This window comes from Centruroides vittatus, unplaced genomic scaffold, assembly GCF_030686945.1.
Source record: "Centruroides vittatus isolate TY-2023 unplaced genomic scaffold, ASM3068694v2 contig_711, whole genome shotgun sequence".
Lineage (NCBI taxonomy): Eukaryota > Metazoa > Arthropoda > Arachnida > Scorpiones > Buthidae > Centruroides > Centruroides vittatus.
In genome coordinates, this window is record NW_027122451.1 from 291,294 (window position 1) to 318,091 (window position 26,798).

Below are 26,798 nucleotides of genomic sequence, written 5' to 3' on the forward strand. Positions count from 1 at the left end.
GCCCGAGCTTAAATTAAAATGCTTCCCGCAAAAATTACACAAGAAAGGCTTTTCATTGGAGTGAAGTCTTTTATGAGTTGACAAATATGACTTTAATTTAAAACTCTTTCTGCACACGTCACACTGAAAAAGGTCTATCTTCCGAATGAGTGCTTATGTGATTCATTAAATGTGGTTTTGTTTTAAATATCTTTCCACATACTTCACATTTATGAGGCCTATCTCCTGAATGAGAGATCTGGTGTTGTATTAATTCAGATTTAGTCTTGAAACTCTTTGTACAGGAACTGCAACAGAAAGATTTATCTATGTTGTGACGCTTCAGATGATTTTTTAAAATATATTGGAACTTAAAATGTTTGTTGCAGTCTTTGCAGTGATAATTGTTGTTACTAGTGGATATTTTTCCATGCCTTTTTAAATCAAAATTGAAATTAATTTTTCCTTTGCAAATATTGTAAGCAAAAGACTTTTTTCCACAGTGTATAGACAGGTGAGTCCTGTATATTAAATTATTTGAAAAATTAATCTGACAGACCTTACATTTGAATTTTTCTCTGGGTAGAATCATCAGATACTTCTTTAGAAAATGCTTCCTCCTGAATCTTTCTCTACAAAATATATATTGACATTTACTCGGCCTCAATAATATCAAATTTTTCACTTTTAAACTATTACATTTGTCTTCAAACTTCTTAATATCACAGTCAGCTTCACATTTCAACCTCTTTCTTCGTCTATTTCCTAATAACATAAAATATGACTTCTTAAATATTATTTATAAAGAGAATTTGCTTTATATTTTAAGAATTATTTTAAAATTTCTACTCAATTTTTCCTATTCCAAATTTAAGTAATCATCTCAATAACTGCATTTCTAAAAATTCCTATAGATATATGTGTGTTCAAAACTTAAGGACAGACACAGCTACTAGCAGCGATAGCTGGAAAAAGTCACTAAATCAGCTTGCCTCGACATGAAGGATGTGCTTCACAGTTCAAGATGGACATACTCCATACTGACGGGTATCTCTGCCCGGATATTAGTAAGCACTTTCCATCCATTCTCCACCTATGTATGTATCTTTCTCACCAAAGACTTACTATTATTGCTTTTATTTGTAAAATCTAACAAATTGTTGTGTATCACCCACTGTTAGACATCGAGTAGTAAAGTTCTTGCCATATTCATCTGCTTTCATATACAGTTCTCTATATTCATGCACAAATGTTGCCTGTCCTTAAGTTTTCTACACATGTAAAATAACATTTTAGACTTGTACCACTCTGCGCAGTTTTGATATTGCATTCTATGGCAACTCACTTAAAAAATGAATCATTTCATACATTTACTCAATCATTTATGATAATCCATTTGAAGTCCTTGTATTTAGTTAGCTTTTCTGAATACTTTGTCGTATATTTTTAGGTGTTATACCCATTATGTCAGAAAGGAAATGTGCAAGTGTATTGCCGAGAAAGATGAAAGGAAAAACATTTCTCTGAAAATAAAGCATGTAAGTAGTACGTTGACTGGAAGCTAGTAAATGCCACTTTAAGTTTAGTTATTTCTAAGAAAAGACCAATCCTAAATAAGCTAAAACTTTAGGCAACTAAAACCATGAATAATTTTAGTTGCTTTATGCTCTTAGCAACAACATTGCTAATTTGATGAAGCCATTTGTTAAAAAAACAGAAAAAAGGCTTAGTATTTAAGTGGAATATCAAATGCAATGGTACATGTTTCTTGTTGCGAATTGCAATAATTTGTCAGGTGGTCCTTTTGAGGGCTCCCTAATACTACTAATGTTTGATGTTTGCCATTTTTTTTGTGTGTATATGTTTCACAGAAAATGAATGATAAATGTGTTTTCCCAACATCTTTAAGCTAGCTGATAACTGGGAAAAGACAAAAAGTACATTCAGTCACATTCAAGAATAAACTAGTTTAATAGATGTAAAAAACAAACAAAACTAATCTTCATAGTATATATATATATAGCTATTGAAGCAGCTTAGTCCAGTTGTTAACACATTAGACAGCACAGGAATTTCCTGCAATTCCAAAGCTATTTTGGAATAAAGTAGCCTTCCTCCTGAGCTTTAGTTTAATGTAGACAAAATAAGCTTTATCACAGATTTAAAGCTGAAAAAGACCATTTAACTAACATTGACCAAAACTTAAAATTACCTTTAGCAATTACTCAATAGCAGCATATTAATCATTCTGAAACACCAACCCAACAACTATTCAATCAACTTTTTCAGCAATATGGAAACCAAACAAGAAAGCTCATATTATAACTGATATTTTTTAATAATCGTCGCACCACTTGATTATGCGTTCGTTGAGAATATACATATAGAACCTGTAGTCGTATATCTCACCATTTGCTTTATTTACACAATGTACATAGAAATCTCGTTCTACACTATCGGTACGGTTGGATAGGATCCACGTGTCGGTACATGGGAGTAACCTGCGTCTGGAGAGTAGCTGACAAGTCGGAAAAAGGAAAAAAGGAATATGGCGGACGGCTTGCACATGTTTATATACCCGTTGCGCCAGTGCCACCTGGATTTTCAGATGTAGCGCCAGTTACAATTATTCGGCCACCACAATAGTTTGTTTCAAGTTTTCGTCTAGATTTGTAGAGTGGCCAAAACATTATCCTCCAAATCTATATTCATACAGAAATGGTTTATCTTCCATCAAATGCCACTTTATTGCTACAAGTTAACGGATCGAAGAGAAAAACCAAACTTTAAGCCTAATATCTATGTCATACATTTAAGAATCCTGTGAATAAAACAGAGGATGAAGACCAACTGTGGTACACTCAGAATTTACTATTAGACCAAGTTGAATGGATAAAAAGTTTTTTAATACAAATTCAATAAAATTCCCACCTTATGTGACCACTAATTCATAATTAGTATAAAAATAGATGACACAACAGGATATAAATAAACAGATGAATTTTAATTAGGAAAAATTCTTGGAAAATTTTCTGCTGGGTTAACCACTGAAGACAATTAACAATCAATTAGACAATTTAGGAAAAAATACATTATGCTTGCTACAGATACTATTTCAGACTTTTCTAAAACACGCTTCGTATTAACTCCACACTGTATAAACTGAGTCTGGAGGAAGGTATTGGCCAGAAGCATGGAACAATCTGGATGAACTGGAAGAAAAGTCAGGAGTGCAAAACAGGAATGGAGCACGTGAATGAGGAAAATGTTTAGGAATTCCTACTGTCACATAGTGAGAGTCTTAGCAATGACCTTAATGAACTGGCACTCAAGATAAAGCAACGGGCTTTGCTTCAGAAGCGGATTTATTCTAACAACAGAATTTCTTAATAGTATCATCATCAAGATCATAGAAATCAAGGACTAGATCTTAATCTAGTCCACGATTTCTCATTTATTCTCATTCTAGGCATTATTATGATCTAGCTGATACAAACTCCTACCAAGTGATCAAATAAAAAAATTTCTTGTAAAGAGAGGACTAGACAATGCTATGAATCAGTTGTACTTGTTAACACCTTGCTACATCACAAAAAAACTCTTAATATTTGTATAGTAAACTCATTTAACAAAAAGAGCTGCTTAAACTACATACCTTTGTCTTTTGCTTTATTATCCAAATAAGAATTTAAAGTATTTTCTATGGTTTTCCTTCTGTAAAAATTAAAATCTTGTTCACTACAAATTTTTCCATTTGAAAAATTTTCATTCTAGAAAACAGAATAAAATAAATCTTCGTCAATACTCATGGTTTTAAATATTAAAAAATAAATTGTGTAAACTTATTATATATTTGTTAATTACCCTATTATATAAAGTAATTTTTGTTTCACTTTTAGCTCTTACTGACCTGTGAACACAAAATGGGTACTTTATTCCCATTCCCATTAACAAGACCTCGCGCGCCCATTGTAGATTTGATCAGATCTACAATACGGCAGCCAGATAATGAGGAATGAGACCCATTATTTCAGTTCAATTACACTGCCCATCAAAAGTTAAGCACAAATCATAAAAACTTTTTCAAAACCACTTAAATAAATTTATAAAACTGTTGCAGGGTTATACATACATACTTTAGGTATATACCACATAAATTTGGAAAAAAATGAACAAACATTAACAGAAAAATAAAAGATGAAGGCAAATAACAATAATTGTGAATAAAAAAACGAGATTTGAATACAAATGTTGAAGTCAACATGGAATGTGACCTCCTCTAGCATTAATGCAAGCTCGACAGCCTGGACTCGTACCTTGCAAAATTGCAATAAGTGAGAAGGCAGTGATTGCCATTCAGACAAAAGAGTGGTTTGGAGGTCACTGAGAGTTTGTGGAGGAGGTATGACAGCTGAAACATGTCTCTCTAGAATATCCCATAGATGTTCTATGGGATTGAGATCAAGAGAATATGCAGGCCAATTCGTTCTTTCTATTCTCTTATCAACCAGTCTTGCTCGATGTGGACAAGCATTATCGTCCATTAAAATGAAGTCTTCTCTGATTGCACCTGCATAAGGTTTGGCATAGTGGTTCAGTATCTCATTCAGATAACTGTGAGAAGTAATGATACCTCCATCAAACACATGAAGGTTGGTACATCTGTAAAGTACTATTTTTAGTATCTTAGGAAACCGACACTAACTGCGGCCGGTAAAACTTCCATTAACCTAACGGGTACTTTACGCAGATTCAAGATTAGTGTGCCAGGCCTGGGCTTTTACGCGTGCACCAAAAAGAATTAGAATAACGACAAATATCAAGTCAAAGTAAAAAAAAGTTTCAAATATATTTAATTAGTAAATAGAATTTACTATGTACAATTGTCTATAACCCAAAACAAAATTTATTAACGAAAATCAACAAGTCAAACCGACAATAAACTCAGCTATTTAGCTTAACTTAATATTAATTCCCCTTTTGAAAATTCGACAAATCAAATACTTAGGAACTATGAACAGAATCTCTTACGAACTAAACGTCTATCCGTCACCTCACTATACTAGGAACCTATTTCCTCAATCTTTTCGCTATCGTCAAATCGTCAATCGAAATCCCTTTTAACACCTTGGATCGCCTACTTCTCAATCTGGACTTCGACCAGGAATCACCTCGCTCTGAAATTCACCTCCTCATTCTTCGGTTAGCGTACTGGTTTTATGCTGTGAGGTGACGTCACAATTCAGCTGGGTTACTCCCCTTATTTACAGACTTAGTTTTCTAATATTAAGTTTCTTTCTGGCAGCTTTAATTTTCCGACAAAAGCTTATAAACCGTTTACAAAGTATTTAGCACAATTTTCTGGGATGTTATTACGGTTTAGTAAGTATTTCTTTACTAGTGAGTGTGGGGATTCCCCCCTCCATTTTTTTTCTCTGCGAACTGTTTATTTCCGCTGGGCAGCGCAAGTGTGCAAGATTTTTTTTTCTACGGCACTTGTTTTTTCGTGAGTTGGTTTATCTTCTTTTTTCGTTACTAATAAGAAAGTGGTGGGGAACCTTCGTCCTAAATAAACATAAGCCCCAAACAAAATATAATAAAACGAAAAATAATAAAAAAATAAAAATAATGCTCGGACTCAGTTCCTTACACATCCACCTAATGAAAACCCAGTCCAGATAGTCTTTCTACCATCACTGAAAGCATGTTTGTTCACTGAAAGCTGTTATGTTCAGTGGTTTGTAATGGGTTAGAATATCCCTCCAGATCAATATATGCCTGCTGTCAGGTTCTAAAAAGAACCTAGACTCATCTGTAAACAAGACACAAGCCCATTGTTCTAGAGTCCAGCCTACATGATCCTGACTCAACTTCAAATGACTTGTCTATGTCATACATACTGATGGTCAATGTGCATAGAATCCAGCCTTGTGAAGCTTTCTGGCAACAGTTGAGACAGATGGCATGAGGTTAGAATGCAGAGATGATACAAATGCCCTACTGTTTCTTTTGGCTAGGAGCCATATATAACATTCATCTCTAGAGGTGTCACCTGTGGATGACCTGAAACCAATCTTCTGACAATGGTTCCTGTTTGAAATTGTCTCCAAAGCCTTGAGATAACAGAATGATAAACAGTAAAGAATTCGCCACTTCAATAATTGATTGATTGGCTTCCAATCTTTCAACTGCCATCCATCATAAGTATATCAAACATCGCAAAGCCCTATATGTATCAATATAGAAACATAACAAAACGATTGCCTTAAATAATCGGGCTATAACTCTGCTAATTTAATGATTAATACTAATCTTTCTGAATCCTGTAAATGTCTTCTTTGGGTCATGATTATGTACTGTTTGCATTGTAACAATCCTATTTTCTGTTGTTTATTATCTACAGTACCATTTCAGAAAAAATAGAGCTCTCTGGAAAGGCATTACTATTTTCCCAGTGTTCTCATTTGCATATTTATGTGCATTTTATATAACTTTAAGGGGTAAATGATAGTTCTCATATTAAATATTTATTTATACACTCATGTTCATTGAGATTTCATGCTGTTTAGGCATTTATTTAGCTTATTATGATCTATGTTTAACTACTGACAAGCAGTGCATTATCTCTGAATGGCTTAAATGGCAAGTAAATCAGCCTAGTGCTCTAAATAATTCAATCTAGACTCAAACCTGAATTAATCAGATATATTTTCCACTTAACACAATTTATCTGTGGCTGGGTTTTTAAAGAAGTAAAGCCAGCTTCATGAATATGTAACCTATGCTTAATTAATGCTTTGGCCTCAAAATATGGAGCTGGTCCTGCTTGCTTGTTATCCTATCCTGTTCAAAACTAAATTTTTTAACTTTTCAAACAATACAAAAAATTAATTTAATACTGTATATCATTATTAAATAATACTAATAAGTTTTATTAAAAAAACTATATAACCAAAACAGTAAATGTGTCAACCCATTACTCTGAAAGATCCGGATTTACATCTGAGTAAAAACCCAAAAAATTTTCCTCGGTGATTTGATTCATAGGATGTGTTGGGTCTGCTTCTAATCACCTATTTGTAAAGTGATTAGAAGCTGTCCCACTGTATAGTTTGGCCAATTTCATCCCAAAACCTCTTCTATTTCCATGTTAGACAGGTCTTCAGCTTATTGTAAAATTTAATACTCATTCTGAAGATTTTCCATTTCAGACAGGTTTTAATGTACTTATTTTATTCATTACCTCTAAATACCACCAACACATCAAGGTTATTTTGATGGCCATAATTTCATTCTGCACACACTAGATCTTTAATAGTATCAGCCAACATAGACGAGAGATAAGGAACGATGTCTTGATCCATTTTATCCACACTATATTATGCTAATCTCCTATTATAATAGACTAACACTTTATTGTTTGGTCATCTGGCTGATGTCTGTTGGTTTTAAACAAAAAAATTAAAACATATTCTATGATATTTACCTCTTCATTTTCCATTTCGATATTCAACCTTTCGCAAACAACCAAACATTTTGAAAATAATTTTAAATCTTTCATTGTAAAACTGTCACTCCATTCCAATTCCTTTTTTATGTTCAACTTGCATTTTTCTAGTAACGATTCTAAATATAAATTATAAAAGTATGTTAAGATTATGATAAGAGAAAAAAACAAAAGTTTATTTAAAAATAATACAGCATTTTTTTAAAAAATTAGACAATTTTTATCAGTTTGCTATGGGATGACAAGGTGATGATCTTCAAAGGACAGAGCAACTGTCAAAGCCAATTGCAAAGACGTTTAGATGCCGACAATGATTTAGAGATCGTGTAGACCACGGTTCAGAAAAATTTCATTGCAGAGATGGCATTTCTTGCTTTCCACAGTTTACACAGCCATTAGAAACAAGTTATTTGACCTTCTTTCTAGACTCCCTTCGTAGAAGGTTTAGACAATGTTGTACCTGAATTGAAGTCGCCATATTAATTTGTTGGTCACAAAGTTTATGTTATAATGGATACTATTCATTTAATAAATATTGTAAACCGGACAAATCAAGAAAATTATTCATCCTGATAGTTACAAAGAGAGAGGGTAATTCAAGATTGAAGTAATCCTTTAGAAATCTATTCCGAAGACAAATTTCAAATTCGGTATAGATTTTCTAAATCTTGATTTGTTTGTATTTTAAATCACATTGGCACCGAAATTAAGCATCTACATGGAAGGGAAGATTGCCATTAACTACTTAACGACAGTTGTTGACAGCATTACGATTTTATGCCACCGAAAGCTTCTAGAGGGTAGCCGAGGAACTTAGAGTTCTCATCTCTACCGTACGTAGTTGTCTATCAATCTACCATTAAATAAATTTAAAAAGTTTTTTGTATAGTTATAGTGACGTTTGTAATAAAAATGAGGTCTTGTTTAACGTTCGTATTAAGTTATACATTGTATTCTTTATTAATTATCGCCATATTGTTATCAGAACCATCCAAGGCGTTTCAAAGACCTTGGATCTGAAGAATGCCGAAACTGTATTTCCGACAGAATCTGAACTTCCGTCTATTATGCAAGATTTTTCTATGTTATCTATGGATAACTTTCCTAGAATAATTGGGACAATTGATTGCACCCATATTCATATCCAATGCCCTCACACAACAGTAGAGCTCAACTTTTTTATAATAGAAAATCCTATTATTCCATTAACTGCCAAGTGAGAATTATTTACATACAATATTATCTTTACTTAATTATGAATTAAGAAAATTACATATTTAAGTTAAATCTCGATAAAATACAATTTTGTTGTTCTCCACAAATATTTTTGTAATTAATTTATTGTAGCTTAAATATGCTATTAAATATGCAATAGCCTATATATTTTTTTTACATTTTAAATTGTTATGCCTTGTTAAATATCTTTGATATCTCAAACTGATAAGTTTAATAAAAATATATAATTGATACATGTTTAAATGTATATTTCAGGTAATGTGTGATAGAAAGACGAAAATTAGAAATACTGTCGCTCGGAGGGCAGGTTCAACGCACGACAGTAGAATTTTTACTAATAGCAGTACTAAAAAAAAAACTTCACCAAGGATGTCGTAATGGATATCTGGTTAGTGACAGTGGCTATCCTTGCTTGTCATATTTAATGACCCCATTTTTACATCCGCAGAATTATGCCAAAAAACGATATAACAAAGCTCATTCATGAGCAAGAAATATCGTCGAGAGATTATTTAGGGGCTGAAAAAGGCGATTTCCATGCATTAGAAGTTGTTTGAAAACTAACTTAGACAACAAACTCAATATAATAATAGCCATGGTAATTTCACATAATTGGGCCATTGATTTTAAAGAGGAGGAGTTTATTACCGATCATTTAAATGAAGAAAGAGAAGAAATTTCAACAATCAACGTGCGATCAATTTCAGGATCTGCTCTTCGAAGATCTATTGTACTGCAACATTTTAGTTGAATGAAAAAGTACTATAGGACTATCACAAAAGGTCCTTTTCAGGACATTACAATTTTAATACAGAGTGAGCCTATCACAGACAAAATAATTCACTTTTTATTCATTTTAAATAAAAATATTACTTAACATGACCTATGTATAACGTGACCAGACGTCCCGTTTTGAACGGGACTGTCCCTTTTTAGAGTTACGAGTCCCGGTGTCCCCGAAATGAACTCTGGGACGCAAAATTGTCCCGTTTTCTGAAACCGCGCGAAAATTTGAGTAGTCAAGCCGGCCGGACGCGATCGGTGTGCGAGAGCAAACCGCATTGTCGGTTGACGCGACGCTAGCCGAGATTGGCAAAGACGTCATCGCTCGCGCTTTGTTGACTAATTGTTTGGCAGATTTTTCGTTCGCCCAGTTCTCGATATTTGTTTTGTTGTTGTTTGATGCTCGTGTACCTAGTAAATAACTTAAACTTCTTTTGTTTTGGAATCAAAAGTTAAAATGCCGAAACGCAAGTGTACGTTCAATGTTAACTTACAAGCAAAATATCCGTTTATCAAGCAAATAAATACTCCCTCAGATGTCAGATGTGAAAAGTGTCGTACAGAATTTAGCGTTTCCCATGGTGATGCCAGTGATATTGAACAGCATTTAAAGTCTGAAAAACATAAAAATGCCGATCGTACACAGCACCGGATCCAATAGGTGCGAGGCCCAACTGAATTTTTTTTTTGCGGGGCTCCTCAAACTTTAAATAACAAACTTAATTAACTGTTAATTTACATATTGAAATATGTTGTTTTATTTTTAATAATAATATACCTAGATATTTATTTTTGTAACATGCACTATTTTTAAATATATAAATTTTGACGTGATGCGGGGCCCCTTCAAGCGCGGGGCCCGATTGGCACCAATCGCTCCAATCGCCTAAAATCCAGCCCTGATCGTACCGCCGCTTCGAGTTCTTTGATGTTAACCTTTTTCAAGAAATCAGACGTACTGTACCAACTTTAAAGGATTTGGATATCGCTGCGGCAGAAGGCGTCTGGGCTTATCACACGATACAAGAAAACCACAGTTTTCGCTCTAATGATTGTGCGTCGAAATTAATTCAATCATGTTTTGATCCCAAATTTACATGTGCGCGTACAAAATCAGAAGCTATTGTAGTAAATGTTTTGACGCCTACAGCAATGAAAGATTTAAAAGATGATCTTGATAAGTCCAATTGTATTACAATACTAAACGACGCTTCAAACTACGGTAACAAGAAAATATACCCTATTCTAGTGCGCTTTTTTCAACCTTACGTAGGTGTGCAAGTAAAAATTTTAGATCTCTAAGACCAACCAGGTGAGACTTCTGACATCATTGTCTATTATTTAAACCAAGTGTTGACAGATAATAATTTGACAGCAAAAGTCGTGGCATTTTGCGGAGACAATGCCAACGTCAATTTCGGAGGTGCAGCTAGGTGAGGAACTAACAATGTGTTAACGAAATTGCAATCATCACTGAAAAAGCCATTGATAGGTATTGGATGTGGAGCCCATGTAATTCACAATGCAATAAAATCTGCTGCAGACAGGCTTCCCTTAGATTACGAAAGCATTATTGTGAAGATATACCCATTTTTTTATATTTACACGATTCGAGTTGAAGCTCTAAAGGAGTTTTGCGCCGAAACTGAAACGGAATATCAACAAATGCTCGGCCATAGCAAAACCAGATGGCTTGCTCTTATACCTGCCTTGGAAAGGGTTTTAAAAATGTATCAGCCATTAAAAACTACTTTTTGAGTATTGAAAAATGTCCCCTGTTACTAAAAAACTTTTTTGAACATCCCACATCCGAATTGTGGCTTTATTTTTTACACGTTCTGTCAGCAAGTTTTCATCAAGCTGTATTGAAACTGGAAGGTCAGACTGTATCGGCGATTGAAGCTGCAAAAGAAATCAATCAACTAAAAGACAATTTGACTCAGAAACAGACCAATCAGTTTCTTCCATTTATGGTCCGTCAATTAGTAGTGAAATCGAAATATAAGGTTACTGACATAGATGAAGAGTTTGTGAAAAGGGCGGCTACAGAATTTTATCAAACAAGCCGTGAATATCTGGAGCAGTGGACTTGCTTTCTTACCAAAGAAATGGAGATATTTTATTGGGCAGATTTAAAAAAGGTCCCCGCATGCGAAGACGTTCAGAAATCTCTGGATGTATTAATTGAAAAGGAATATATTGACTGTAATAAAGATGCAGAAGTTTTTGACGAATTTTCGTTAATTTGTAACTACATTACATCGGATAAAGTAACCGAATGGAATAATTTAAATGTTTCCACGGAAACTCGTTGGGTGGAAGTATTCAAACACTTTCGAGCCAACAATCTTCAGCATGAAAACTTTTCTATTTTAATTGAATTTATTTTATGTTTGCCTGCTACAAATGCTCCAGTAGAAAGAGTATTTTCTATGATGAACAAGTTGTGGCCATCTGAGAAGACCCAGTTACAAATTTCAGTTCTAAAGGCGATGTTGATAATTAAGGTGAATATAAAAAAAACGTGCCAAGAGTTTCATTCTTACTTAAAATCATCACCAGCTATATTAAAGCAAATTTGTTCCTCTGATAAATATTAATATAACTAAACATTTCGGGTATATATATTTTTTAATTCGTAACTTTTAAGCTAACTGACTTTTTCTGAATAAATAACTTTAAAAAAGTGTTTTTTTTTTTTATTGACTACCTGTTAATTAACCTAAATAAACCAATGTCCTGTTTTGAGTCAAAAAATAAATGGTCACGTTACCTATGTAACAAATTAAACAAACATTCATACAATTGTTTTATTCATTCATATTTCCTCAAAAGATTTAAATAATGATTTAATTCAAATTTCTTTCGGAAATATATTCGCTTTAATGTTTGTTCTACCAAATATTTGGTTTAGGAACCCATAACTGGAAACGTCACTGTAAGTCAATAGGCAGCCATACCTTTTACCATCCCGCATGATCACTGCAAACTATCTGATCTTTCTGGAACAGGTTCTACCGGCCTTACTTGAAGATGAAATATATGAAAATGAAAATATTAAATATCTTTGATATCTCAAACTGTGAGACTCAAACAGCAAATGTGAGACACGTGTGGTTCCAACGTGATGGGGCACCTCCCCATTATGGAATGGATGTTCGTGCGCATTTGAACAGGTCTTTCCTGCATCAATGGATTGGCTGTGGTGAACTGGTTCCTTGGCTCCCACTCACCTGATTTATCAAGCCTTGATTCTTTCTGTGGGTAGTCCTCAAGGCTAGGTGTATAACGTGCCTGTGGAGTCTGAAATGAATCTTGTGGCAAGACTTGTCTGTTCTGCTGCTACAATCAAAGAAACTCCCGGTGTGTTCAAACATGTCCAGCAATCAATACTCCATCAGTGTCAAGCATGTATCGCATCCGATGGTGGAAACTTCGAGCATCTGTTTTAACAATATGAACTGGTACGCCACTTGTACTAATTATGTCCAATATATGTTTGCCATTAATCACTGTCTTGTGACTTTTCAGATCTTCTACCTCTACTACCACTTTCCCCTGATGTTTCTGATTATGGGTTCCTATGTAATTCTCATTAATTTAGATGTTATCTACCTCCCCTAGAAGTTTGTCAGTACATCTTTGAGACACCCTGTATTCATGTAAAACTGTTTATAACTTACATACTTTTTTGACATTCAGTATAAAAGAGAATGTGAATAAACAATTTGATATATGTTAAACATGATTCCATAATCACAAACAATAACAAAATAGCTATTTGATATAATTTTATATATATATATATTTTACATATGAATTATGCTTCACTTTTGTCTTTGTTTTATGCAATACAACTTACTGAAATAATTACACATTACAATAAAAATTATAATCTTTATTTTCATATATTTTTTCTTTGATATTCTTCCATCATCTAATTGTTTATTAATAAGTGATATGACCACTTAATAAGTGATACTTCATGCATATGTTTGATATTAGAAAAATTTTTAAATACCAACAATTAAAAACCACGACTTTACGCCAGGCCTGCCGTAAACAGGCATGCAAGGTGTGCACCGCACACGGGTGGCACGTCCGGGAGCGGCAAATTGGTATTGCCGGCAAGCTCAGCGTAGGTAGTCGTAGTTAAACAGGGGCAGCATAATTGGTATTGTACACGGGCGCTCAAACAGCTAGCGGCACTGCTGCTTTATGCGAATTAGATGACCTAAACTGGAATTTTGTTTCTCGTTACCGAAAACTTGACCAACAATTTATTGGTGATTTCCAATGTCAACTTTTTGGTGTCACATTATAAAATATCAAAAATTAGATCAAAAATACATTGTTCACAGTCGCGAAAATATATTGCTGTTCTTACTTGCGGAAATATGTCTTGCTTTAGATAAACCGAAGGAAAAACTGGAAACACTTAAATAAACAAACTGTATTCATTAAGTGTACTATAAACACTTAAACTGTATTTATGTAATGTAAAAATAAAAAATTTTCAAAATAAATTCAATGTTATATTATTTCAAATTACCACTCAATTTGAGAAATTAATATTATTAATAATAAAACTTTGCGACAATAATTCTAATATTGATAATAAAACTTTAGCTTATCTGAAAAATTACTTATAAATACAACAAATTTAATTTACTTGACAATTTTGTGATTAGTGTGTGTCAAACCTCTTCTATTGATGTGATATTAAAATAATTATCCTAACTGGTGTCAGCATCCTGATGTCGAAGAGATATCACCATCCTAACGACATGCTAACTTAAGGACATCCAGTGACCTAGTGAGCAGATCTCACCGATCCGTGCCGATAACAGGCCAACACTCTTTTGACCCGTGGCTTCTCACGCAATACGCTTTCCTTTAACTTCCATGCCAAATTATTTTAGTTGCTATATTTAAAATGTAGAGTGAACTTCTTAAACGTATTTATGAATTTTTTGTACACAGTATTAGAAGAATTCTTCTAATGATCTATATAAATAACTGAAACATTTCTTTTCAATTATGTTATTACTTCGTATTTATTGTCCTTTACAGCTTGTTATATCAAATTCATATATATACTTTTTCAAAATATTAATATTAATTACTTTGAGATAAAAAAAGAGATTTATATAATTGTATTTTCAAAATGACAAATTAATTTGAAAATACAATTATATAAATCTCTTCCCTTATCTCAAAGTACAGCATGATTATAAAGTCTCAATCAGCGGCACATGCAGACTATACAAAAAGGCATTGAACATACATTATATAAAATATACAGTATACATGTATAGGGTATCCCTTCATTACTGTAGTTATCCCTCAATGCTACCACATATAACAAAATAACATTAATCATTTACAGTGTTACCTTGGTACACAACTGAACAATCATGATCTCTAAAATAAATTTTCAGTTAATAACAATTATTATTGAGTTAAAATTTGAAAAAATTGTAGACCTATAAATTCCCAATGTTGTCTATCTGTCCTCCATAATCTGAAGAACAGAATTAGATAAATGAAAGTTGAGATCGGATATGAAAAGCTTAGGAGCAGAAGGCCCCAATTAACTATACACAAACTTCTGATTTGCACTGGAAGTTACATTACTTCAATTCAAAATTTTCCCCTGAAAGACTTAGATAATGACAGGGACAATTCTATTGCTAACAGGAAAGTATGATGTGCAGATACAAGATACTGCTAATTTGAGGTAGAGAGCATATATTTTAAATTGAATACATTAAAATATGATTAAAAAATGCAACCCACCATTGTGACAATGTCACAATAAAGTATTGCTACTTATTTTTACTTTGTCATCAGTAAAAAATTTTTCTCTGATAAAAATTTTAAAATAAAATGAAACTCTAGAGCTTCTTTTGTGATTAAGAAAACGGCAACCCTATAACAAAGGAGGGTATGTAGCCGAATTACCCCAATGTAAGGTGAGGGCAAAATGGTAAGCTTGGTGCAGATCTACTGCACAACTGTGTAAGCTGATCACTTTCAATGTCAGGGCATTCTACCTGTTATCAAAGCGTTTTCAAATGGACCGCTCCGATTTGCACCATAATAGGGATGAGGAAAATGAGCCAGAGGGGCTTTTTCCACCTTCAAGGTCAGCTGTAGACTGACAATACTAATCGATGATCACTTCTGTAACATTACATGCATAGCGTCAGCCGTTTCTATTTTAAAATTGTGGCCACTGAATGCCAGAAATCGTGATTGTATCTTTTATTTTCAGACTTATTCTTTATAACGTTTTATTTACGTTTATTTTTCTGTAATTAGATACGATACAGATTAAAAATAAACATATCAAGTTTCTCTAGGCAGTAGATTATCTCAACTTTCACCGGTTTCTTTGTAATCGGAGAGGAATAGATCATGCGTCAATGCCTAGTGTTAAGTGTTTATTGCTTTTGTGATAAGCTGAGTAGAGCAGAGTCACATTCATTTCTATAATAAACAAACCGCTAGGTGTTTTATTACTCCGTAAAACTCCCTTCCCTGTCGGAAGTGGATCGGATGACAATGTTGTTGCGTAATTGTATTGGGAAGAATATTGTCTTTGATATTTAAGAATCAGTTTTGTCAGAACTGTTTAATTTTAATTGAACTAAATGTTAATTATCTTAATAGGTTTCTTATAATTTATTTCTGATTCATTTATAAAATATTTTTATGATGTTTCAAATCGATTTGTTTTAAATTATTTGTTTAAGCTAACCTTACACAAATGGCAGCTTCCCATCAAACACAGAACTTCTAAGAGAAAGCCATCACTGCAGGCGTAAAGTTGTTTATTCAGTGGGGAAGATGCCATTCAGGAACCATTTTCAACATATTAAAAAAAATAAATATTTTTAATTTCTAATTGAATATTTATTCCAATAATCAAAAGCTATACCTTTTTCTGAGCATGATTTTGAAAGAAGCCTTCTAATTAAGGGGTTTAACTATTGGAAACAATCTGTTTTGAAATAGAATAAAAAGAAATATGTTACATGGCATAATTAAGAGCGATACATCGCATTATCGCCATCAACTACTTTCGGATTCTGAATAGACTTGAGGAACCCACAATTTGTAATGTTCACGAATGCCAAGCCAGGTAATAAAACTTTCATTGTTACATTTTGGTCAATGAATATTGAAAATTGGCCTTTTTCTGGAACTGATCTAGTCTTTCATTACCTGGATATAGAAATCAATTGGAGAGCAACGACAGGACTAATCAGAACGGCTAATTCAGAGACCTACTCTTTTAAATTCCAGATTTTAAAGAAAAACAACAGATTTCTCTTCCCAGTTGTCGAGTAACACATTCCATCCTTTTCATTTCCAATACACTCTTAATAATAGGCTAGAGCACTGCCCTAAGACCGACGAGTCCACGACGAAACATCATAGGCCACATTAAAACGAAAAATATCATCTTGAGAAAAAGCTTTTAAAATTATATATATATAAAGCTTATGTACATATTCGTAAGATTCCTGTGTTTTTCTAAGTAAATGGGTTCAACTGTAAAGGTGACATGTCTCAGTGTTTTCCACACCTACGTTTATCTCCTCGCAACTTTTTCCTTCTGAATTTGATTTCCCTTCCCCTTTTTGCAAACTCACCACTTTATTACTTACTGATTACATTTTGCTTGTTCAGAAACAAAACACAAAGTGTATTGGTTTGCTATTATCCAATAAAACATTGGAGAATGTCCTTGAACATGATTTGTTAAAAGGTGTTAGCCACACCGTCTTCTACTTGCTTGATTGAACATTCTTGTAGGTCACACCCTGTATGAAGCGTATTGGCTGTGAATCGTTACCAAACTATATCAGAATCGCAAATCAGAGATAACAAATATAAGCGACTGATCTGCTGGCAATGCACATTAATGTCAAATAACAGCTATAATAACCATTATAACATTTAATTGTGGAACGATTTTATGACTTGTTTGCAAAACACACAGATTAGAAATGAGTAAATACATTTATTAACTCAAGTTACAAACAACTCGTTAACAGAACATAGCAAATACTCACAATATTGGTGATTTGTTAACCAGTTGTTTGCAGGCTACTACCATTGGAGAAACCGGTTTTAGTTAAACTGTTGCGCTGTACTCCAGTTGGAGTAAGTGTCAATTTTTTTTCATAATTAACTAGGTGGTGGCGATTTAAGCACTGATTGGCTTTTATCTACATAGACTAAGTATTTCATTCATAAAAATTTATCAAATGGGAAAATAACGCAACTGGAAACAAATATAAATTTTATTATTTAGACAGATATTGAAACAGAATTCTTCTTACCTTTTGTATATGTCTCGAGTCTTTGTTATTTAAATATTCTGTATTACAAATGTGATTCGGAGACATTTTAATTTTGTCGTCTTCGTGACCGAATGATGGTTCGGTTTTAATCTTGCAGTTCTATAAAAAATATTATAAATTAAACTGACATGAAAATAAAACAGATGGATCTAAACAAAAATTCCTTATAAAATACACAAAAATACATTCCTAGAAAGACTGCTACCATTTTAAATTATTGTATATTAATTATTATCCAAAAATGCTGTCATGTACCTAAAACATTGGGGAAATTGTTCAAGTTTCGAAAATTTATCTATTACAATTTCATAATGCATGCACCTCAAGTCACAGGGTACACATCCAACTGATAAACAAATTCTTCCTACATGAACTACAGCATATCCATTGTTACTCCACCACAATTCTATGGCACCCGTAGATTATTTATGCGGCACAATAACGAGTGATTCCAACTTTGCAAACTGCAAAATGCCTTCTGTATTGCAGTGTCGTCATTTTTGTTTACGGTACTTTGTAGTGGTAGTAGACGAGACGTATGAATGTAGATGGGAGATAAAACTAAGACATTTACTCTGTTGATTGGTGTATTTCAAATAACAATTAACATTATTACAGTAAGTTAAAATGGTGGCATCCATTTTGGATGAGCCTGTGAATGTTCAAGATTTATATCAGCATCAATCTGTTGATCAATCAATTGCCTAACCCTCCAATATACTGGAGATCAGGCAATGACAATGAGTAAAAAGAAATTTCTGACTGTCAGATTTTGAGTGGATATAAAGAAATAAATATACTGTTGTGTTTAGTACACTTGTTTTCACTTCTGATTTTCATACCATGGAATAAAATACAAATAAATTAAGAGGAGGAACACATTACTGGTACAAAAATATTGGGAGATAAGTATCCTTCTACTTTCTATGGATCAAAACCCATAAAGATTTGTTTCTTGCAACAAATAGTGGAACACGTTCAGGGAATTCTCAAGTCTACTCATAAATACACTTTCCATTTTATTACATTGAATAAATTGACAATTTAATGTGTCTGTATGAATATTATGTTATTAAATAAAAGCATTTTTACAGATATAATAAATAAATCATTTCTATTAATTATAAACACTGCATTGTACTTGCCAATATATCTTCTTCAACGTGAAAACTGTTATATTCTTCATATTCAACTTCAAGGACAGTTTTGCCGATCTCAAATCCTAGCTGATGGCTGATGCTGTACTTATTATCTGCATCGGGAATAATAATTTCCATTCCTCCGTCTCCATTCGAAACTGTCTGTTCCGAGTCATTCTTGTTTTTAACAACATCTATAAAAAAAACGATTTGTTAAGAAATGTGGGCAATGCACTGAGAAAGCGTGACAAGGATGATTCTCAGCTCCTATTTAGGTATTAGACATGCGAAGAAAACCCAGAGAAATATATGCAGCCAACCTATTAATGAGATGTGCATCCACAACTACCAGTGTTGTGGTTTTATCAACTTTGCTATCTGCAGACAAAGATCGAAAAGAAGAGAGCTATTCACACCTATTAGAGTCTAATTCTGATAGAAAATACTAGAGCTAGACTGAATATTTGGCATATAATCGGATATATTCGGCCACAAAATAAATATTCAGCCAAATACTAAATGAATATGATTGATATGTGAAACAAATATTACCTTAAAGCAAAACTATTCAGCCAAATAATGTCATTTTAGTGTAGGAAGAGAAAGAAAAAGATAAAACACAAAATAGAAAAATGTAACATTTAAAATCTCAAATATTTAAAAATATTCTTATTTTTTTCTTTCTCTAACAATAATAAGTCATCTCAAGCATATATTATTTATAGGGTTTCTCATTTCCCGGACTTTTGCTTGTCCCAGGATCCCGGGACAAAATTAATTATTTTTAACATAAACAAATTATCATGAAATCAAATGATATACAGGTAGGCCTCCTAAAATACCGTGTTGTGGGAAATCGCGTTATAGGAGACACCAACTTAATACAAAAACTGGGATTCAGTTCTAAAAAGAGAAAAACTGCCTTTTATGGTGTAACATTTTCATCATTTTTTAAATTTATGTACATAAAAAGCTTAAATAAAATTCAACGTCATATAAAAACTAAAGAGATTATGATTTCAAGTCAAAATCAAAAAGAAACATAATGTTATGCTCAAATTCAGTCCTCATCGTCACTTATTATAGTTGTTCGAGAATGTTTGACTGGCCTTATTTCAAGGTCCGAGCTTGTTCCATCAAGTTCCACTGCACTTATGTGATCTGTTGCAATTTTTCTGTTATGTGAAAGATAATTCGTTTCTAAATACCCTAAACCGCGTTGTAAGAAAATTTCTGCATTTTTCCAACCGCGTTGGAGCGAAAACGCATTGTAGGAGGCCTACCTGTAATTATTTTTCGTCTTTTAAAGTAATTTAATACATTACACAACCTCCAAAATCATATTAATAATGCTGTGTAAGATATATATTAAAAATTTCCTTTAAAGTACAAGATATTTTCACAAATAGAAAAAATTTATTAGAGCTTATTGGAAACTGCATACAACAACAACAACCACAAAATGCTTTGAATTAAGTTTAAAAAAAATGAACTTAGATCAAACTTCTAACTTAGAAGGTAATTTTCGTTTTTTAAATAAAATATAATACAAAATATTGTAAATTTTTATAAGATTTTAAAAAGCAAAGATGGTCAATACTCTGATCAGTCAATCTAATTCTTATTTTAGTAATAAAAAGTCTTGCTACCGAGAATGCCCTTTCCTATTCAATTGATATGATTGGAATCGTGTTTAATGCATTTAAGAGAAGACAAATATTGTGTTTTTCACCTGTATCCTGAAAGATTTCTAGTTCGTTTTCGAGATTGTAGTACTTCTTTTGTTCTCTAGTATTCTTGATTTGTCTACCTCGACTGCTTTAATTGAAACATCATAGCCCAATAATTCGGCAGTTCGTTTGTCTTTAATAATCAGATTATGAAGAAAAACTTCATACTTTGCAGACTTTGTTCGTATCCTGGCCCAATTTGCCCAACTTGGCGTTACGCAGTTATCGAAGCTACTGGGCATGGTTAAAAATTAAGACAACATAAAGCACAATTATTACAGATATTACAGGTAAAGAATTTTGAGAGTCCTGCCACAAATAAGCTACGTATTGATTATTGACCACCATTTGTGACGTGCCATAACGAGTAAAAATTAAAAAAACTAATAAGTAGGTTTAAAATTAATAAATACAAATATATTCTGACAGTTTATGAGTTAATTATACTTTCTATTTGCAAAATTTCTCCAACCTTAACACAAAATAAGAAAAAAGTGAATTTTTCAAGAAATTTGCGGGATTTCCCAGGATAAGAAAAATTTCCTGGGTTAAAAAAAACAACTGGGATCCCGTTTGAGAAACCCTAATTATTTATTAATAAACATAATTTGAGAATGATGAAAATGTACTAAACAAACATTAATGTTTCTATATTACCCAGAAATAAGTGATTCACCTACAGCAGTCGAAACACCTATTCAATACATCCCTAGAAAACACACAAAGCTTTTGTTTCATCCATTTTAACCATGGGAACGACAGTTCTCTTTGGAAAAGTTAAACTTTTGATGTAGGCTTTCTCCGTCTCAGTGTTAAATTGTATAAAGTCCCTCCAACAACAGTGATAATTCAAAAATTTCTTGACTAATTATAAAGTCTGGAAGAAAACCCACAATAAAAAAGTGTATAAATATCTGACTTATAAAATTATTAGTGTCAAGTAAGTGGGTGCAGAGAAGGAGGAGTCTGTAAAGGGAAAAGAAGATTACCAGCAGTATAGACTGACTCATCATGTGTCAACATCCATCTCTGAAACAAGAGAGGATGTGCCAGGAATCTTAAGTTTTCCGAGTGACTGAAAGCCTAGTTGCACCACTGTGATCAGGTTATTATTATGTGATGATAAAACAATTTGTTAATACGCCAAATCGATTCTGCCATGAAAATAACACAATTCGTACTATTAATATGCAAATATTCTTGAGAATTATGCATTTCTGTAGATTACATTAGTGAGTTCATTTGGCATAAATAATACAATGTTAAGTAACACCACACCATCCACTTACTCCATGTATTAAAGTGCATGCACATAGATGTTATGTAATTGTCAAATGTAAGTTTTTAAAACTCTGTTCTAAAAGTTGTCAATATTCTAAGCGGTTAATGCCGTTCCTGTCTCTAATTTAAAGTCTGTTCGAAAAATTGTTTGATTCCTTATCTGCCAGAAGACGACATTTGTAACTGTGTCGAAAGTGCTCGTGGGAAAATAAAATATTCTTTAACGCCGTGAGTTTTTCTCCTTGTGTCAATACAAATGTTAGCCTATCATTCAAGAGGATATAACTTTATACCTTGAATACATTATTTTTCTGTTATTGGCTTCTACTTATCACTTTAAATAAATGTGAAAGAAGAAAACAATCAAAATTTAGATCATTCCTCATTTTTTTACCACATATTGTGAATCTATTATATAACATACAGGGTGTTTCTTTCGAAACTCACGGGCAAAAATTTAAGGGATGATAGAAAACATCTAAACAAGCAATTTTCACCATACAATGCATGGGCAAAGAGCAAGCGGCAAACCGCTAGACGGCGCTGTAATAGAAAGTATAAAGCACGACTTTTCTTACACATCGTCATTTCTACCATACATTTCAGAAGGCATGGCGATGTACAGTAATCAGGAAAAGGTGGACATGCATTCTATGTATGGTCTTGTGAATGGGAATGCTCTGGAAGCCAAAAGACTGTACAGGCAGTGTTTCCCAAAAAGACACATGCCAGACCAAAAAATGTTTGAGTGATTGCTTCGGTGCCTGTGCGAAACGGGATCCTTTGTCACCTGCATTTTGCCACACATGCTGTCAATAACATTATTTAGTACCTCCTCTATCCATTTGGTGTTTCATTCTTTCATGCGATAGTAACAGATACCTCCTAGCAGTTCACCGCTTGCTCTCCGCCCATGCATCGTATGGTGAAAATTGCTTGTTTACATGTTTTCTATCACCCCTTAAATTTTTGCCCATGAGTTTTGAAACACCCTGTATATTGTGGTTGAATCTATGCAAATTTATGCACATTTAATTCAAATATTTTAACAACCATTTCACTACACTAAGTTTTAAGTGTGAAAACAATTTAATAATATAATAATAATTATAAAAAGCTATATTTATAAGTTTTTGTGTAAGCCTTAAAGCATTTTTTCACACCAATGCACCATGTATATACTGATAAAAGTATCCAAAATAATAATAATAGTAAAAATAAATTAAAACACCCAACATAATATTGAAAGTGGTTCGACTTCATTGCGTTTTAATCTCCAGTTCCTCACAGTTCACTAGAGATTAACATTATCCAACAACTGGTTAAAAATATTTCCTAACGTAACACAGTTTATAAAAATCTTTAAACATTCCTTACAAAATGCAAAATCTGATTTAGGATATTTCCATATTGCTTCTTGATTGGCTTTTATCTGAAAATCGTCGGTTGCATGATTAATCTTTGCCACTATATCTGAGACTATCCGGCAATAGAAACCAATATCTTAAATGCCGACATGCAAAACTTCTACGGATATATTCCCAAACTAATTTATAGTTATAATAATTTAATTTTATAGCCTATAAAATTTGAAATGTAAAAGTGTTTTACCCTGTCTAAAAGGCTTGTTCAATATTAAAGATAGTCAAAATTTTGATGGAAAAATGTGTTATTTTTACTTTCCTGGCAGCTATGACAGAGGGAAAGTATGACAATTGGTCAAATGATCCACCAAAATTTTTACATTTTTGGACTCGGGTGGCCATTGAAATGATGAGAAATATGAAAATTTGGAGATTTTTCCTGTATTTATGAGTGTGAGTGTGCGCGTGTGGTATGATTTTGTTCTATGATTAATGTAAATTTCTTGTGCTTTAACAATATGATGTTCTATGTAGTGTGAATACTTTGACAATAAATGAATACAATAGAAGATGCATTGTTGTTATTGGTTAGAATCAATCATCATCATAATTACTGTCAACTCGCCTAAGCTAGCTATCAAAATGTACACATCGTTGTGCTTCCAGTCTTTAAATAAGCAAGCAAAATTTACAGTTTATATCTAAACATGAATAAAAAATTATATATATTTTATATTTCTAATTTTAAAAAATTTTTCTAAATGGGAAAGTTTAAATAGATCAAAACAAATAATCTTCATGGTGTAAGCTTAATATTTTGGGGACCACAGAATGAATATAGTCATGTGAAAATACCCCAAAAATTTTCCCAGATATGTTGGGTGATGTCTCCTCCTTACCTGGCCACCCCACTGTGGGCTTGGGGTATTCACAATTTACTTGATAAAAAGGCCCTCTGAAAGCCCGTAAAGAGAAAGAGTAAAAATAATAACGACAACAAACAAGCATACTTTTCTAAATGTAATAGAACAGTACACAAAAAGTACATAATTACTTACTGACATGTGTGTCAAAGATGGAAGGGACGGCTGCTCTGTTTAATCTTGTATGATTTGGATTTAAGAATGCATCAGTTGCAAAATGTTGCTCACACAAGACATAATAATTGCTAATTTTTGATACTTCTTTATCTTTCAAGTCATGCCGTTGGCATTTCTCTATCCATAAGTGACATCTGAAAAAAAATTATGACATATGCATAAATAATAATAATTAATAATCAAAGGATTTGTATAAATTTAATATTTAGAAGCAGCCTAACTGTATTTCTGTCAAGACAATTAGTTCCTCATAAAAATTGTAGGCCAATCATACCAAAATCAAACAAAAAAAAATTAGATCTAAATGTAATCATATATTAAACATAGATTCTTATAATTTATTGCATAATATCTCAATAATACTGAAATATTTGAAGTCCATCTAAATCATAAGATTGCCTGCCAAATGGCCGAGGTGGTTAGCCATCAGCATTCTGCTCTGGAGGATCCAAATTAGCCATATACTGCCTATCGGAAATATGAGCCTCATTCTTATTAAAACTGTATTTCATGTATACAGTTTACATGGGGACCAAAGTAATGATCTAGAAGAGCTGCAAGTAGATCACAAGCCACAGTTTGGCCACCATGGCAATGTACTTTTAATAATCATGACGGCTATCTGTGCTACCTTTTCTACTTAATTATACAATTCATAATTTTGAACTTTGATTCTCTGTTATTCTAATGTATGGATCATTTTGGCAATATTTATTTATTTTTTGGAACCACTGACACACTGCTAGGGTTATAGACTATCCTTATGTGAGCAAAATTAAACTAAAAAACTCACATTTTAAGTCATAGAATAAATTTTTGCTTGTGTTTTCATGGCCTGTAATCCAAGCACTATAACAGAAATGAAAAACCTATTCCTGTTAGTGGGTCATAAATAAATATGCAATCACAATCTTGCAGTCATATCTATTCTGCCAGATCCAGAAAGCTTTTTAAATATACTAGACGCTTGCTAATCCAGCCAATCCTCGCAAACAGTGGAGCCAAATTAGCAAAAATGCTGAATATAGGCTTAAAGCCTGCCTAATGGCAATGAATGGCATGACCTGTCACAATTCAGAACCAATTCTTTTGAGCGCTGTAATTTGTTACTGTGAAATTATGTACAATGACACAGTAACTAACTTTAATTCTTCATTCAAAATATTATGCAATACAAAGAAATAAAACCCACAAATGCAGAAACAGCATGTGTGTGACATGATGAACATTTTCACCGAAAGAGAAGCATACAGGCAAGCACACTGAGAGGTCAGATTAGCAAGAGTGGGTTGGATTGATGGTATAAGGCAACACAATACATGGGTTATCTGCTAATAAAGATGCATTCCAGGACTTTTATCGTAACTGGCCCCATATTAAAGAGTAATATGTAACGGTAACCAAGATAACTCCATGTGGCCAGCCCACTGACGAGGTGCAAACCTATAACCTGTTCAGTAGTTTCATCCACTTGATTGGTGGGCTGATTAGCAAGAGATATATGATGCAGCATCACATCTGTACCTATGATTCTTTCAAACTTTTTGGTAAGATGTAATCTCTAAATAAGGGGTTTCCCACCCCCAAGAATTGTAGATCTCCTGTACAAGCAAAAACGGTCAAAGGAACCATACCTGTATGTGCGACCCTTTGCGAGATATTTGCCTCCGTCGGTATACTTCCCATTCTGCAGTCCACATCAATCAAGGCTGGATATCACTTGCCTCAACTGACACTCCACACATAGTTGTGCACTTCAGTGTCCACACAGGGTGAACCCCACACCCCTCGAGACTATATAACACCAAGTGGGCTACCAAAAGCAGGTAGTCACAAGGGCCAAATAGCTAACTGTGTGGAACAATGAGACTTTGAAGTAGGCCAATTTCGAGGAAGTGTAACTTGCAAAGAGTCACATGTAGAGGTATGGTTCCTTTAACTTTTTTCCTTCTATTAATATTGTCTACAGCTCTGATAATATCCCAATCATCTCATTCACAGGTGTGTAATTGTATCAAGTTTTTTGCATGTAGACATGGCCTATGAGCCTAATAGCAAGCTAATTCATTATAGAACTCTGTAGTAATGTTATAACAGTGAAAACAATGGCAAAGCTTACTTTTCTGGATCTCTTGGAAAATGGAAGAAGTGCATACCTGGAGGATTTCCCCGTCTATTATAGCAATGAGAAACAGCACACCAGCGACCAAATTTTGGCATTTTCTTAATAATAATTAAATACGTCACAAATGCAGCTAAGAGCAGCGTGGTCAAAATTCAAAAACATCAATCTTTGAGCTACAC

General features: G+C 33.2%; 1 protein-coding gene across 3 annotated transcripts; it reads right to left on the reverse strand.

The window, feature by feature from the left end:
* Positions 1 to 26,798, reverse strand: LOC136980573 (zinc finger protein 60-like). Of its 3 annotated transcripts, XM_067276713.1 has the most exons (7): positions 26,614 to 26,798; positions 24,453 to 24,628; positions 19,026 to 19,213; positions 17,860 to 17,979; positions 7,466 to 7,605; positions 3,635 to 3,749; positions 401 to 744 (listed from the first exon to the last, which is right to left on the reverse strand). In XM_067276713.1, exons 1-5 carry the CDS (start codon positions 26,712 to 26,714, stop codon positions 7,594 to 7,596), a joined length of 597 nt encoding a protein of 198 aa, XP_067132814.1. In that variant the 5' UTR covers positions 26,715 to 26,798; the 3' UTR covers positions 401 to 744; positions 3,635 to 3,749; positions 7,466 to 7,593. The 3 variants fall into 3 exon arrangements, with proteins under 3 accessions (XP_067132812.1, XP_067132813.1, XP_067132814.1); XM_067276711.1 differs by lacking the exons at positions 17,860 to 17,979; positions 19,026 to 19,213; positions 24,453 to 24,628; positions 26,614 to 26,798 and having other exon boundaries at positions 1 to 744; positions 7,466 to 7,586; XM_067276712.1 differs by lacking the exons at positions 17,860 to 17,979; positions 19,026 to 19,213; positions 24,453 to 24,628; positions 26,614 to 26,798 and having other exon boundaries at positions 1 to 744; positions 3,635 to 3,693; positions 7,466 to 7,583.